Source organism: Podarcis raffonei, chromosome 5, assembly GCF_027172205.1.
Source record: "Podarcis raffonei isolate rPodRaf1 chromosome 5, rPodRaf1.pri, whole genome shotgun sequence".
NCBI lineage: Eukaryota > Metazoa > Chordata > Lepidosauria > Squamata > Lacertidae > Podarcis > Podarcis raffonei.
In genome coordinates, this window is record NC_070606.1 from 43,269,451 (window position 1) to 43,286,480 (window position 17,030).

A 17,030-nucleotide genomic window follows, 5' to 3' on the forward strand; every position below is an offset into this window, starting at 1 on the left:
TTCAGAAATACTATTATGAATGCCACACCATCATCTGAGAAGCAAAGTTATAATATTCCAGAAACAGATTATTTCCCATGATGGCTCCTTGTTTATGGAATTCTCTTCTGAGAGAAAAACCAAATCTCTGCCACTGGTCATTTTAGGGGAACAGTAAATGAAAATATTTCTGTTTCACCATATCTTTCAGGCATGAGCGTTAAAGCTGTTGTTTTCAATCTCTCGCTGTTTATTTTGTGTTACAAATTATTTTATTACTGAACTGTAACATGGTTCTAAAAATATTAAAAGTCAGTATATAAATGACTTAATAATCATGAAGATTAATAATGATGGTGATGATGATAAGCTATTTATTATCATCATTATAAAGCACTCCTGATGAGGCAGGGGCAAACCCTGTTGCCTGGAAAGTATAAAAGTTGCCCATAGGGATTGTGGCAACATTTTAGTTGGAACCCATGATCACAGTGGGATATCCTCTGTGTGTTTGCTGTCCATTAAGATGCTTCAAGCTGGACTGGTAAAAAGGTGTTTCCCCTGGCCTATCTCACGTACGCAATGTGTGAGAAACCTGTGGATAAACAGATCACAAATATACTTCTGATAGGCTTTATTCAGGTGGTTGTACACTGCAACTTTAGGCAGTGTGATATAAATGGTATGAGGTGGCAAAAAATGCTACACATCTACTTCATAGTCCCCAAGCACAGTTATATAGAAACATTTTGGTAAAATAAATTATGTGCCTTGGTTATTTAACAATCTAAGAGATCTCATTTGTGTTCTATTTCTAGATTATCTTGTGTGAGATTCTTACTAGAAATGCAGTGCTACTGTTCTAACATCAATTTAATTCCCAAATATTTCATCATGTCATAAACTATAAATTGTGCAGTATTTTTAATTAGCTATCTCTCTTTACTTGGCAGCCATCAAGCTGAGTTTTCCCCAATTGATTTTACTGCTAATAAACCTGCCAGACTTGTCAATCAGTTTTTGTATTGTTGTCATTGATGCTCATACTATTTTTGCTAATTAAAAATCTATCTTTGCACATATTGTGCTTTAATAAGGAGTCAGGATATAAAATTCATAGTGGTGGGTCATTAAATGTAAATAGCAAGTGACAAAGTAGTGTTGGAAATGAATGATTTCCTAGGCCACTATATCCTAAGGGCAAAAGAAGCCACCTTCAACATTTCTTACACTAGGAAAATAAGGTTATAAAAAACCTTTCCAGTGTTTTATATAAACTATATATTAACTATTTTATGTAACTTTTCGGGACCCTAGTTGTCTGGTTTCCAAAAATATGAAAAATAATGAACTTCCTTGTCTTTGGCTCTTTGCAATAGCACAGAATGATTGGAAAACTAAATACAAATATACTTTTTCAGGGAGAAGACAACAAAAGTCCATCCCTTAATGGGCCCATCAAAACAAGTCTTTCTGCAGTCATCCTCAGTCTAGCAATTGACTGAAGAGAGTCAAAGAAATCAACGATGATAGAGATGAGGAATGGAAGGATTAAAAGGAGTATGGTTGTATAGATGGATAAACAACAAAAGCTGCTTAGCAAAGGATGACTCGTCAATCCTAAACTTTATAGAGAAATGCAAACTATGAAAACAGTCTTAAGGAACACCAGATCTTTCAGGCAGAAGACCTGTGTGGGAGGGTGGGTGTAAAGACATGATAGGAGGAAAGACATTTTCTTCTCATTAAGGATAATCCAACTAAAGGACTTTCATACTAATATGAATTTAAGATTCAGAGAAAATCTACTCAATAAGTATTTGTAGTATCTGTAGTTCATAGCACCTCTAAACAATTAACCACAAGAGATTAACTTTTTTGGATTCATGTACACTTTATGGAATCATGTGCATACACACTCTTTCAAAAACCTCCAATGAACAAAAACAAAGTTTTTTTTTCAACAAATGAAGCTGGTAGCTCCTCCTTGTTCCTCTTTCTCTAGAATGGGCTGCTGCTTCTTTGTTCAGATTTACAGGACAAGTAAATCTGCACAAGTTGGCCATGTGGGACAGGAGACCTTGGTCATTACAAAGTCTACTGCCAAGAAGACTCCAGCTTTGAACTTAGTACCCACTATGTTTCCAGTTGACGGTCTTTCATTCACTGCATATATTTCACCTGTGAAAGATTCTTTTTTCAAATAAGAGCCTTCCAAGATACCAATCTATCCAAAGCAAGCATAATCTTAGACAGATGACAGCCAGAACGGATTCCCTTTGATGTGGTAGGCAGGATCTCTACCTGTACTCCAGCAAGCAAAATAAAAATAAAAATCCTGAAACAACTTAAAAATGGGGTACTGCTTAGTGACTCAACCCAATATATGGTGTGAACATCAACATTTTTTCTGGGCCGTATTCCAAGAAAAAGTCCCCATCAGGGTATGTTTGACAAAGTTGTCAGAATGAGAGAGAGAGAGAGAAAGAGAGAGAGAGAGAGACAGAGAGAGAGAGAGAGAGAGAGAGAGAGAGAGGTATTAAATAAATGGAAACACTAAACGCCTAATACATTAAATGCAAACATTAAATGCCTAAATATCAGTGAACTATCATTATTTAATAGGAGCTTCTATTAACTGCAGAAAGTGTAGTAACCCAGCACCCTGATATTGGAAAGTGATATATGTATGGGACTTTGAGCATAAATGTTGCAATTATAAATTTTTACTGTAGGAAAACATTGCCAACCTAACAAAGAAAAAAAGTCCTTGACCAAAATATCCGAGGATATTAAACTGAGACGTAATCTACTGATGCAAATCATTACATCTATTTGCATTTGCTTACTGAACCCTAACACAGAAATTAAACTACATAGAGTGGGGGGAAAGAGAGCTGGTTGTGCATGGTTAAAAGGAGACATCTTGGAGAATCCAAGCTCTTTCATTAATTTCCCCACTTCCCCTCATTAACAAGTAAAATGTTTTTACTGCTTGAAAAGTTTTAATAAATAGGAAAATGCAGGGCAGCCAACATAAGTTTTTAATGCAATATACAAAAGCTTTTAATATTTTTACATACATTAATGAAAAAGCTAAATTTTATAAGACTTCTTCTGTGAAGGAAATAAATACTACATGCACAATTACATATCTCTTATAAAATATTTACCGTAACTCTTCCATTTCATTTGATACATCAATTAACAAGTCAATTAAGTGAACATATAAGGATTGTCCTATTTCAAAATAATGTATCTCATCCCATTCAATTCTCTTTCTAAGCAGTGTGTGTGCATTTTTGTTAAGAAAAACAGATGAATCGTCTGCTAGAAATGCAGGTTCAAACTTATGGTCTAGATTAGAAAGATTAAAATCAAAATCACCTTGTAGGGACAACGTTAAGGAAACACAGGCCCTAAGTCAAGGCAATATTCAGTTTGTAACATTCCATTGGTCAAAAAATAATCTGATGTAAACAATATTCCCTGCCGTGTTTAGGAAAACTCTATAATGGGTTGGATACTTTGTGCTATCTGTCTTCAATTAAACTGAACAGAAAATGTGGTTCACCATGGCCTCCAGAATTACCTGGATTTCCTACAGGGCCTTGGCCTTTGGATTGGCACATTGTGTCTGATGTCATGCAACAATCACAGATTTATCAAACTGCTTTATTACAATCAAGCAACATATAAATTTTATGAAATAAAAATAAGTAATAAATAAAACTTATCTACTACTTCTTAAAACTTGTCCTTAGATTCCAAGGCTAACAGGCTCCACAACCACCACCACTAATTACACATATTTTTAAAATAGTGTATAATTTTTTTGCGAGAAAAGCTAACTGTTAGACAGATTTATATTGGATTATTCTGGATTTTAAATGCATGCGCATGCCAGAATCACAATTTACTCAACACACATGCAGAATAATCGACCATCTGTAAACATAATGCAGAAAAGTACAAGCAGATATGGAAAGGTCACACAGTCTAAGAGACTATATGTGTTCTTAACAGGATTGGGAAACTTTTTTCCCTTAGTTTTTGAAATTATGCTGAGCTTTTAAAAAACGTTTCCTCCAGCAAAAAGTTGTGTGCGCCCCCCCCCAAAAAAAACACTTCTGATCATCTAGCTATAAGTATAAACAATCCTATAGTTATCACCTGAAAAGCCATCAGGAGAAAAACTAGCCCAGTTTATTTTTAATAAAAGGAGGATCATAGTATATAATAACTCTTCCTGCCATATCCATTGAATCTGCTGAAATAGAGATTGATGTCTGGATATTTCTAGCAGGGGGAAGTAATATTTCTCTAAAACACATACTTTTGGTATTCAGTTGCATCCTGAGAAAAGTGGTAGGCCCCTACCTAACCAGCTACTACAAAGAAGCTACATTTTAATATCTAAACCTTTTCCATTTGAAAAATAAAAAGAGTACAGACACCAGAGTATTTTCTAAAGATAGCTTTTGAAAATACTGTATGCAATATCACCTCTAGTTGCACTCATTAATGTACACAAGCCTTTACTTTTTCATATCTCAACTCAAAAAGCTTCATAAGGGCATAAAAAGCTAGAACTACTAAACATAAAAGATTAACACTGCCTACATAATCCACAGAACCTTATACGGCATTTTCCAAGTCTTTCACCTCTTTTTCAACTGATACCAAGCATGGGACAACCTGCAATGCAATACATACCGTGCTTCAGTTTATTGTTACAATAGGCCAGAAATCATAGATGCAGATGTCCAGATTAAAAACAGGAACTTGTCCTCATCGTACAAAGACTAAATGCCACTAGTAGTTGGTGTAGCAATACTGGGAAGTTAGCACCGACCCACATTTGTGTGCCACTATTCTGCCAAGAGTTCTCCCATATCCTCGTTGTAAACTTGCCTGGTTCAAGCCATCATCCAGGTTTTTCCATTTCATTTGACTATTGGTCTCCACTAGTATGCCATCTCAGAGGCACAACTTTTCTTGCTGCACTATATACACATATACACACACACTGCTCTTCACCAGGGAGGTCACAAAGCTGCTTACAATAATAAAATATGCAATACACTTTCATGATATGTTGTTGTTTTTTATAATCACCATCATCAAAATAAATCAGAGGAAGAATGGAAGGAAAAGTGAAATGCACAGTCAGAAGGAGAATTGCAGAATACATGCTGCTGTGTTGAGAGCTCTTATTCAGGTTTCCAGTCATTCCATTCCTCAGCTTTTCACTTGTTCAGCTTCTTAACAGGCAGCCTATGCTCAATGGGGATCCCCAGCCCCACTGGGCTGTTTGGGTTATTTTCCCATCCTTTAGGTTTGGGTTTTTGCTTGCTATTTGTCCTTCTGATTTTGCATTTCTACAAACCTGCTAATACTTTTCTATCTGGTGTGTGGGGGTTACCATTTTTAATTCATAAAGACTGGCATTCTGTGAACAGAGTTCACTATTAGTATATAAGAGATGACAAACAAACAACCAACAAAGAGCAGGCCCCTGATTTGTGCTGATGAAAGTGGGTCAAAGATGAGGATCACACTTCACTGGTTCTCCACGAGTTAATCTACACATTTTGAAACACCACAACCAGTAAAAGAAAAACAAAAACCCTGAATATTTTTGTGAACAAAATTTGAAGTTCTGTAGCCACCTCAAATGAGACACTCCATGCACATGGTTCCCACCTCTTTCACTATGTGCATAAAGACATCTTTGGAGCAAAATCAATGTTTGCTCCACTTTTAGAAGGTTTAGTTGATGTTCATTCACGAGTGCTGAAGACTCCCTTGTGTCACAAACAAGGAGACTTGGAGTGAGAGCTTTCTAAATGCTTCATCTACTCCAACCAGCTAGGGAGGGTAAGATGACTTTCTGGAAGAAGGCACAGGATAAGAAGATTTAAAAGTAATAACATGGATTCCATCAGGAGCAGGCATTGCAAGACTTATAATCCCTTGGTCATTAAAACGCACTACACACACAGAAGATTCTGCTCTGCTACTGACTTGCTGAAATGAAAAGTGATTTATCAGGCCAAAGGCGCACACAACCTTCAATGCTACTACTGTGGAGGGGTTGTTTATAAAATGAAGCATTATTTATAAAATAAAAATAAAAATGAAGTAATAATGATTTGCAAAGAATTCCTGAAAACATTTCTGCAGTGGTTTTCAGAGTTGCACCATAAAAATCTTACTGCATTTTGTTAATGATTGAAATAATTGGTTGACAAGGACATCTAAATCAGTGAGCGCAGCTACAAAAATAAAACTGAGCCTTAAAGTAACTGGCATGTGTTCACACAGGGACTTCAGTTTAACATTATTATTCTATTATACAACATTATTATTCTATTAGCCATTATCAGAAAGCTTCAAACCAAATTAGGTAAAACAGAAGTTGTTTATGTTCCTTATATATTATTCTTATTTATACAGGAAGAAAGTGATTAATGTACCCTTATTATTTTATCACCATTCAGATAACCTCATTTTGAAAAGGACAAAATCTCAAATTTTTTTGGGGGGGTGATTTTTAATTACTTTTTTGCCATATAAATTTACCAAATGCCAATCTTAGTACAGGGGAGTGGAAATAACTTGTAGCAATGGGTGACCCTTGGAGTCATTGTATTTGGATACTCCGCCCGCCCCGCCCCGCCAAAAGGGATGCATCATATTGCCATCTTCTAGATTCCAACGCCAAACTGAAAGACCCAGGTTAAAAATATATATATAATACATACTGATTGTAACATGCAACATGATGCAAAATACCTCTGTTACTGTTGAGCACAAAGCATTTATAACCGTACTTGTATTCATTATAATTCTGTCTGACAGGAGTCCATTAATTTTTTTATGGTGTTTTTGTGTGTGTGTGTGCTTTCCCAATGTTCTTATTACAATGTTTACTAGCCAGTTTTTAAAACAAGAGGAAAGGAGACTCTGGGCCCTTTTTATTATTTTGTTCTTTCAAAGATAATGATCCTAGATATTTTAACAACTGTTTCCTATCAACAAGCGGAAGAGATTAAACGATACATTTCAGCCCAGATATTTATGAATAGTGTTAAATCGTTTAGGTCTTTGCCATTAGAAAGATAAAACAGGATGCATTTTGAAGATGTTAGCAGAAGCGACTGTAGAGGAGGAAATTTTATATATATATATATATATATATATATATATATATATTCCATTAGTATAGGTACTTGTAAAAGCTCTGTGTGGCATTTAGACACTTATTACTTATAATTACACTTGTGAATGCTTAAGGAAAAAATGGAGGAGAGAGAGACTTGGGGAGGGGGGGTTTACATCTACTTTTGAAATCTGTGTAGAGCTCCAATGTTATTCAATAAATATATCCACCAATTAAACATGCTTTGATTAAAAAATTTTTTTAAAAAAAGAGTTCCCTGATCAGTGCACTGGTAATACCTGAGAGTAGGTGGCTAGGTGAGGAAGCTGGGGGGGGGGGAAAGCCTGTCTTCCACCAGGTAGGAATGACTGGGGATGAGTGGAGTCAGGAGGAACAAATACGGGGCACTCTTCTCCCCACTATTAATAATGTTTTAAGCATTCACAAACGTATATGTGGCTAACAACTTCTTACGCATTCCTCCTTTCACACATGACGCCATGCATTTATGTGTCATATCAGGCACCTTCCCTCCTATGTGGCATGAATACATCATCCAAACACAGGGGAAGAATGATTTCCCCTTTGGAGTTACTGTTTTATACACTGGAGAATTTATGCAGATTTAATGAAATTGACTGAAACTCGTGCAATCGAATTAGACTGTGTGGCAATCCCTATCAAGACCAAGTTGCTGTGCTGGTTTTTTTCTTTCTTTTATAATTTCCTATTAACTGAGAGGCTCAGAAAACCAATGGAATAACGTTAAGGCAAGTAAGTTGGAACATGTACTGAGCTCCTGAGGTCCTCTGTCTGTTTGTGCTTTAGAAGCAAAAGCTGGGGGAAATACACAGTCTGGATCAGATATATTCTATACAACTGAGAAGTTATAACTCTGGTAGTATACAATATTTTCGCTAAAACAAAACTTTAGCAACTTCTGAGAAATACAGAATTATGTACCATGAAGTCACAGCAAGAAAGTCATGTGCTGGGTGGCCACATTTCCTGCTCCCAAAATCAACACAGCAAAACTCACATATACCCAGCAACATGTACACACAGAGAGCCCATTGCTACCAGTTTTCCTATCACCAAAAGTCATTGTTTCCCCCTTCTTCCTTTCCTTGACATCATGAATGTCCTTTTGGTATTTATCTTGCCTCCCCACACGGTTACAACTCTTCCCGGAGCTCAGAATCATTTCCAACAGCAACCCTACCAACGCTCACACAGATCACAATTTCATCCTCCTATTAGCCAGGCCTATGAAAAAAACAATATAAATTATCACAAGTTTAGAACCAGCAGTCTACAAGCTCCCAAGTAAGGTGCGTGGCAGAGATAACAAATATGATGGGGCCAGGTATGTTCCTGGGAAGGGACAAGCAATTGTGACTTCCAAGGAGAGGGAAAACTGTGTGTTTATTGTAGAGTTTGATATTGTAGCAACTCTAGTTCTGATAGGTGGCTAACTGATTCCACCGTAATCCTCTGAAAGGACACAATGAATCGAAAGTCTCTATTGTCCTCATTGCACATGTACTCTAGTAGCGTTTCTTGAATCTATACAGCCTGGTTAGCCACTCGCAACAGGGCTTGCACAGAAAGACATACAGTGGTACCTCAAATTAAGAACTTAATTCGTTCTGGAGGTCCGTTCTTAACCTAAAACTGTTCTTAACCTGAGGCACCACTTTAGCTAATGGGGCCGCCTCCTGCTGCCACCACACCACCGGAGCACGATTTCTATTCTCATCCTGAAGCAAAGTTCTTAACCCAAGTTACTATTTCTGGGTTAGAGGAGTCTTTAACCTGAAGCATCTGTAACCTGAAGCGTCTGTAACCCGATGTACCACTGTATAGGGATAAAGAATCACGCCTGCTGTATAGATTTTCACCAGTGTAGCCCAATCGTAGCTTTTGCATTGGTTCCTTGTCAGAAAGGTAGACAGAAATCTGTACGTACTTTCCACCACCACTGTTACCACCTCCAGCCTCTGCAGGAGCAGGATACCACCCCTGATTTGGACTTCAGAGACACACCGAATGCAGTCATATTTTCCAAGGTCTTCATGTCTCAGGGCAATATCAGGGAGAGTCCCAACTCTTGGGAGGTGCTACACTGAGTTTGCCTATTGGAACTATGCCTAGCCAGCTATGGAAGTTCTGGCTGCTTTCTCAGTTTCTCCAAGCCCAATACATGAGAAGGGAAGCCACCTCCCCTCTTCTTCCATGACTGAAAAATGGACAGGGATGCTTCCTGACCTTGTGCTCTGCTTGCCTTGCCAGATCCATTCTCTAGTGGTAGGATTTATAGACTCTCAATCATCACCCTTTTTTTTAATGTTAAGGAATAACAACAATAAAGTCTTGGACTCGTTCTGCAGTCAGTGCCAAAGCATCAAGCTAGACTAGTCAACTGTTTCAATCCATAAGGATGAGACCTTTAAAAATAAAAACATTAAAGTGAACATTGCAAAGCTATAGCAATAAATTAGTAAATATTTTTCATTCCAATTATATGAAAGGCTCTTTTTTTAACTTTTAACATGCGTATATGAAAAAATAATCAGTGGAACACAGGCTTACCCATTTTGTAGCACAGCATTTTGCTCCAGGTGGATTTCATGGACCCCCAGCTTGCATCCAGATATCTCAATTTTTCCCAAAGGGCTGCCCAGCACCACAAACATCTTCTCACACTGAGAAAAAGCCTGTTAAAATACAACCAAAGATGCATAAACCATTTCCCCAAGTATCAATAACTAGGCATATAAATGGCATTTTATCATTATTCCAAACCGGAAAAAGAAAGTTGGACTTAGTCATGCCAGCTGCATAAGAGTGACCTTCATACTATGTAACTTAAGTTCATTGATTTCAAAGGGTCTACTCTCAGTATGACTTAGCTGGGCATCACCTTCCGTCATTAAACTTAATAATACCACCCCTCCAAAAAAATCACTTATAATATAGTTAATTAAAATTAATACATAAGGTGAGATAGCAGCTAAATAAAATAAGTAAATCAAGTCAGAAATTTTCTCAAGCTGCAAGTCAGCTCTTAAGGTGTGATCCTACCTAGAACTGGCATACCCATATATTGTGAAAAGGCATAATCATCAGGCTAAGGGAGAATTAAAGAATCCCAGAGCAATGAGCATGAAACTCTTAATTTCATGGGATCCAAACATGGGTCAGGCAAAAAGAATCCTACATTGCAGGGGGTTGGACTAGATGATGCTCATGGTTCCTTCTGACTCTAGAATTCTACGATCCTAACAAATCCACTGGTCCACATTAGATTTAAAAACCACATTAGATACAAAACACCAGGCCAGGATGAAAAATGCCGAATGTGAGTATAACCTACTTTCAAAGGACAAATTTCCTACTGGTGTAAAGAAACGAAATCTGCTCCAAGCCAGAATTTGCAATAAATTCACCAACTGCCCACGCCCATTGGATGAAACGAAGGGGCACAGCCCTTTTGGCTGCAACATCTCCTCCCAGCAAAACTCTGTGATTTACTGTCGAGAGAAAACCTGGGAAATAAATCCTTACCATTCTGGCTTCTGTTCCAGTAGTAAAGATTCTAGCTTGGAAAGAAGCTAGAGTTTGCATAACTGGATTTCACAGCAATTACACAACAGCCAATATTTTGAATGCTGAAATGATTAAATGGAAGTGTGGCATACCCTTAAGGGCATTTCTCTTGGCTTCACACACTGCTGAAATTACAAAGCCAGTGTGGCATGCCCAGGGTCTGGTGGCAACTACATTCAAATGCTGATCCGTTGCCTGACATAAAGGGTGATCCTGATCACATGCTGCCTTTAAGATCAAGCTTAATTTTGACCGAATTTACCTGAAGCTAGGGAAATGGTTGGTTTTAATTGGACACAGAAAAGAAAATTGATTTTCATGGCTATTTGCAGATCAATTGAAAAATGAAATGAATTTCGTTTCATCCTCCCTTTTAACCTGAATAGGTATTTAAATAATAATGATCTGAACTAACTTATCAGTGGAGAAGAGGATTTCTCTGTGCTAACAGCAGAAGCAGTAAAGCCTGCTCTGTGGCCATCATAAATCACCCTCTAGCCTCACATGCTTATTTAAAAAATCTTGGCATTAATTCCTGTCTGCATCACAATTCACTTTTACTCTCTTCAATGCCAGCCTTGCCTATTACGGGAGCCAGTGATGCCGCATTGAGACTACAGGGGCTGCATAGATCTATTGGATCTGGGGTAGCAAAGTTTAAATCTCAGCTCAGTCTCAATTCCTCATCTATAAAGTAAGAGCAATAGACCATGACCTGCATTATAGGATGGTTGTGGGAAAAGGATGAAAACCACTGCAAATTGCTTTTCAAACCACGAGCATTAAAAATTATTTTAAACTATTTTATGGCACGTAATATATTTCCCCCTATCATCTTAAAACTTTTTTGAGCTCTGCCCCACTTCTAAACTTCTTCTCTACTCAACACCAAGTGCCACAGCAGAAGATGCAAGGTTTCTTGCATGCAGTCAGATGCTGCCTAGTGCAAGTACCTATGGACTAGGGCCCAAATCCAACACTGGTAATCAAGAAGTGGAATAGAACAAGACACCTCTGCCTGCTCCTAAAGGTCACACAATCAGAAGAAAGCAAGGTAAAGGTAAAGGGACATCTGACAATTAAGTCCAGTAGCAAATGACTCTGGAGTTGCGGCGCTCATCTTGCTGTATAGGCCGAGGAAGCCGGCGTTTGTCCACTTCTGCAGATAGTTTTTCTGGGTCATGTGGCCAGCATGACTAAGCCACTTCTGGCGAAACCAGAGCAGCACATGGAAACGCCGTTTACCTTTTCGCAGGAGTGGTACCTATTTATCTACTTGCACCGTGTGCTTTCAAACTGCTAGGTGGGCAGGAACTGGGACTGAACAACAGGAGCTCACCCCGTCGCGGGGATTCGAACCGCTGACCTTTCAATCGGCAAGCCCAAGCAGCACAGTGGTTTAACCCACAGCACCACCCGCAAAAGTACACAATTGCTAATGGGGCAAAGCAGGAGAGCAGTCACACCTACAAATCCAGTGTAGATCAATGAGGATTCAATGGTAAAAAGTAGGAATGATCCTCCTACCCCACCCTGGAATCTAGCATTCCCCTTCCAGGTGTTTTGGCCCCCACAGTTTAAGGGCCATTGCAGTGGTCATAGATGGCTCTTTAGCTATAAATGATGTGTCCACACTCTTTAAAATTATAGCCATCCAGCTACAACTCAGGGTTACTCCTTCCACCGCAAGAACTCTCTCCTATAAATCACTGTGTAAAAGATTCCAGAGGAATAGCCATATCAGTCTGTGGCAGCAAAAAGAGTCTTATGGCACACCTTAAAGCTTTTGTGGACTAGAGTCCACTTTAATTAGATACAAGACGGACTGGGTCCTAGTCCACAGAAAGATCCACATATAATCACATTCATCTTTAAGACTGTTATTCTTGTAAACAAGACATTTTTAAAAGTATTTTAAATAAGGCAATAGCATGGATGGAAAACATGGCTCCCAGCTCATTTTATTAATGGGTCACTAGAGGACTATGGAGAACAAATCTCTTGCTTACTCTACCACAAGACTCATAAACAGCACCCTACTCATCCAGAATGCCTCGCTTCCTTCCACTTACTTTAGGGCTCTGTGTGAGGTCCATGTAAGTGCCTAACACCTACATTACTGCCCTCAGATACTTGCCATTAATAAGAACCCCTCTTTTTTGACTTTCCAATCCTCAGCCCACCAACACAGTTGCTTCCAGTTCTTACAGTCTATTAGAATTTTTGTCCTATCCAATTTCCCCATTCCTAACAAAAGCTAGTAATTGTGCTCCCTGAGAAATGGGAATGTTTGAAAATATTATTTTAACAGCTTAGTGAATCACTGCTAGTCTTCGCCATAAAACCCTCTTGATTGCAGCAGGATCCCGTTAAACACATTCTCAAATACACAAAATGGAAAAAAAGCTATTGTTTGGGTTGTTTTGGGTGGTAAGTAGCTGGCAAGTTTAACATACAACATGAAAACAAGGCACACATCCTGGGTTTGTCTGGCACCTTGCTTTTATAGAATTTGAGAACAGACACTTTTCAGCTACCATCAAACACATAAGGCACAGGCTTGTCTTACTCCTGGGCACTGTCAACAGTATACTAGCCCCTGCAACATAAAACAAGATAATTTTACAGCTACCAACTAGACACAGTACTGCAGAGTGACAGTTTGTCATGAAGCAGTAAGGACTGTGGCAGTATGGTTTGAGCACAAATGTCACTTTTTAAACTGTTATGTCTTGGCAAGCATCAGCTTAAAATGTGTCATGCCATCCCAGAATCTTACTCTCTGTAGTACACTAAAGTTAGGCTAATCCTGCCATCATTTAGCAAATTTGCAACCTGTTGGAGTAAGAAATGACTACACTCTGTTACGTGTTTGTCAGCTACAAGATGTCTTAATTCTTGCATATAAATTCTGAATCAGTTTTACGTACACTAGTAAAACAAGGGACATGGCAAGAAAATTATTTACAAAGCAAGCAAGGATTGATTAGCTATTGCAAAGTCTTGTAAAGTACATAAATATTGTGCCAAGCAATTAGAACCTTACTTTTTATATTACTTTTTAATATTTTTTATGTAAGACATTTATACCCTTTAGCCAAAGTGGCTGCTAGAGCAGCTTATAAAAATCAGCACTAAGACAGTCCCTGCCCTCAGGAGGCTCACCATCTAAGACATGACACGTGAGGAAAAATAATGGGACGGCGGAGGGGAGAGCAAACTCAAGCACAAATTCTGAAAGTCATAGAGTTGTGTCTATGTGGATTCTGGTTATCTAGAAGAGAAGCAACTTCTTGCAGATGCCATTGGTGGTTCAGGCCTTGATAAAGAACAGTCGCTTCAGCAAAAACATTCTTCCCTCCACAGCAGATGAAGACTTCCAGGCCAGGAAGACAGCACAGCTCTTCATTTAGCAATCAGCTGAGGGCCTATTTGTGTGTTTCCTGCTCCACCACCCAGGAAGCACTTTTATTTTGGGGGTTTAGGTAGCCAGTAGCCCCACTAGTCTGGGGCTAGTTCTCTGCAAAATTTATATTTATAGTGGAGGAAGGGGGAAAGGAAAACAGAGTCAGCACAGGCTTAAAGATTTAGAATTACAACGATAAATAGTTTTACAACTTCATACAACAACTATGTATGCTTAAAAACATTAGTTATCAACTGCTGTTTCAATTGGACATGGTATAGCTATTACACCAATTGTGTACGTACAATACGTATCTGCTAACGCCTCAATATTATTATGCCTTATGAATATAAGCTACAATGCTCAATAGAGCTTTTTTCCATTTAAAAGCTTACTTCTGTGAACCGTGGGATTTCTCCAAACTTTGCCTTTTCGTGACAAAGATACTGTGCTGCCTATCAACTGGAACTTGGAGAACCGAGTGTATTATCATATATATAATATATACCAGGGGTCAGCAAACCTTTTCAGCAGGGGGCTGGTCCACTGTCCCTCAGACCTTGTGGGGGGCCAGACTATATTTTGGGGGGAAAATAATGAACAAATTCCTATGCCCCACAAATAACCCAGAGATGCATTTTAAATAAAAGGACACATTCTACTCATGTAAAAACATGCTGATTCCCAGACCGTCCACAGGCCGGATTTAGAAGGCGATTGGGCTGGATCCAGCCCCCGGGCCTTAAGTTTGTCTACCCATGATGTATACCAACATATAGGCCTACCCATCCTGCACACCGCAACCTGCTGCAGTTCCCCAACCCCCTCTTTTAGCCAACAGAATTAAATCTTCTTTGTCATTAATAAATAAATGAGTAACAAAAAAGTGTTCATTTCAGAAGGTTTATCTGTGAGAATATTAGGATGATTTACGACTTAACGTTCTGTTAAAAAAAAAAAGCTTTCCATTTTCTACGCTTGTTCCTGTGACTTTGAAAAAGCATATACAGTGGTACCTCAGGTTAAGTACTAAATTCGTTCTGGAGGTCCGTTCTTAACCTGAAACTGTTCTTAACCTAAAGCACCACTTTAGCTAATGGGGCTGCCTCCTGCTGCTGCCGCGCCGCCAGAACACGATTTCTGTTCTCATCCTGAAGCAAAGTACTTAACCAGAGGTAATAGTTCTGGGTTAGCGGAGTCTGTAACCTGAAGCGTATGTAACCTGAGGTACCACTGTATGTCTCAATGGCACGATGCCCCTTTGAGGGCTAAAGTTCTCCAGATTACACACCCCAAAAAAGAGGTAACACATAAATGCAGATGTTGCACTGAATTTACTAGCCCAAGGTTCAGGTGGTAGGCAAGGCTTTAGCACCAGCGCCGCAATTTTGTGTCCTAAATTAGGCACCTAAAGCCCACGAGCTTTCACAGGGTTTGGTAACTTACACATAAAATGTCTACCTTTTTACTCTTTGTACAGTAATTCATTCTAAATGCAGCCAATATTTCCAGGACTAGCATGTACTTTCCATATGATTAAATACTGTCAGTATTTAATTTTGCATTTTTAAGCCTTTGTTACAGTAAATACTTCAAAATGATATGCTATTATAATTGACTAGGCCTTAAAAGCGGGAGGAAAGTTCAATTTCAATTTAATGGTTTCAGCTCTTAGGTCTTTCTCTACTCTGCTGTTGCACAGAGAGTGTTGAAAACATTATGCATCTATGGCTCCTTATTTCTAAGAAATTTTAAAATATACTTTATGTGGTTTAGGTAGGAGGGAAGAAATTAAGTTAATGTTCGCCCACAGTTTATCACTGAAAATATTTGTAGAAGGGCATAGAAAATAGCAATTCTATTTTTTAAATGGAGTTGAATCTTAAGGAATGGTTGAATCTTAAGGAATGCATATAATATGTACTTGCAGGGCAGAGATCTGGAAGTCCTTTTATTTTCTTCTTCTTTATCCTTCTTTAGTTTTTTTATTTCTTTTCCCTTTCTCTTGCTTTTTTTCTTTCAGTTTCTCCTTTTCTCCTTTCCTTGTCTTTTCTTCTTTCTGACTTTCTCTTTTGGACTAAGTAGTTTTTTTAAAAAAAATCTCAGTATATTATAAATAAGATACTTTGTAATGGGTATGTATTTTTGTATATCTTTGAATAAGTATCAATAAAAAAAGGAAACCCAAGGTGAATTTGACAACATTTAAAAAATGTGATGACTATATCACGAAACTGTTCCTTTTGCCACCCGAACCTTGAGAATGTATCTTGTTCTGTTCTCAAACCCACATCCCACCTTAGAACATTCACGACCTATTTTTCTTGTGATGAAGTAAATTTTCTTAATTAACCATTGGAAGAGTTCAATCACTCTGAATCATCTAGGCCCGCAGCTTCAAGTGTTCTCTGCTGTACAGCCAGACTTTCAGTATGAATTTCATAGAATTAGAGAATCATCTGAGAAGGCAGCTACCCTCTCTTTCAGAGTGAGATCTAGCAACTGATTCTCATGCATGAGCTACTAAACTACCCAGTACATGGAGGATTGCCCTTGACCGTGGTTTGGAAGCTTAGAATCAGAATTGCAGAGCTTAAGTGTGGCTTGCATTTTCAAGATGGGTGGTGTATAAATAATAAAATATTATTAAAATTATTTTAAATTGGATGGAACGTGGTTTGAGGTAAAGCACATCAAATAGGATGATGAGTTGATGAGTTTGGATTTGATATCCCACTTTATCACTACCAGAAGGAGTCTCAAAGCCGCTAACATTCTCGTTTCCCTTCCTCCCCCACAACAAACACTCTGTGATGTGAGTGGGGCTAAGAGACTTCAAAGAAGTGTGACTGGCCCAAGGTCACCCAGCAG

The 17,030-nt window shown here is 38.4% G+C and overlaps 1 protein-coding gene across 5 annotated transcripts in view; it reads right to left on the reverse strand.

Moving 5' to 3' along the window:
- The window catches only part of MGMT (O-6-methylguanine-DNA methyltransferase), a 162,904-nt gene that overhangs the window by 120,826 nt on the left and 25,048 nt on the right, over positions 1 to 17,030 (reverse strand). For all 5 annotated transcript variants that reach the window (XM_053388885.1, XM_053388888.1, XM_053388886.1 and 2 more), the window contains exon 3: positions 9,737 to 9,861. In XM_053388885.1, the coding sequence (XP_053244860.1) occupies positions 9,737 to 9,861 (125 nt within the window). The remainder of the gene's footprint in view (positions 1 to 9,736; positions 9,862 to 17,030) is intronic.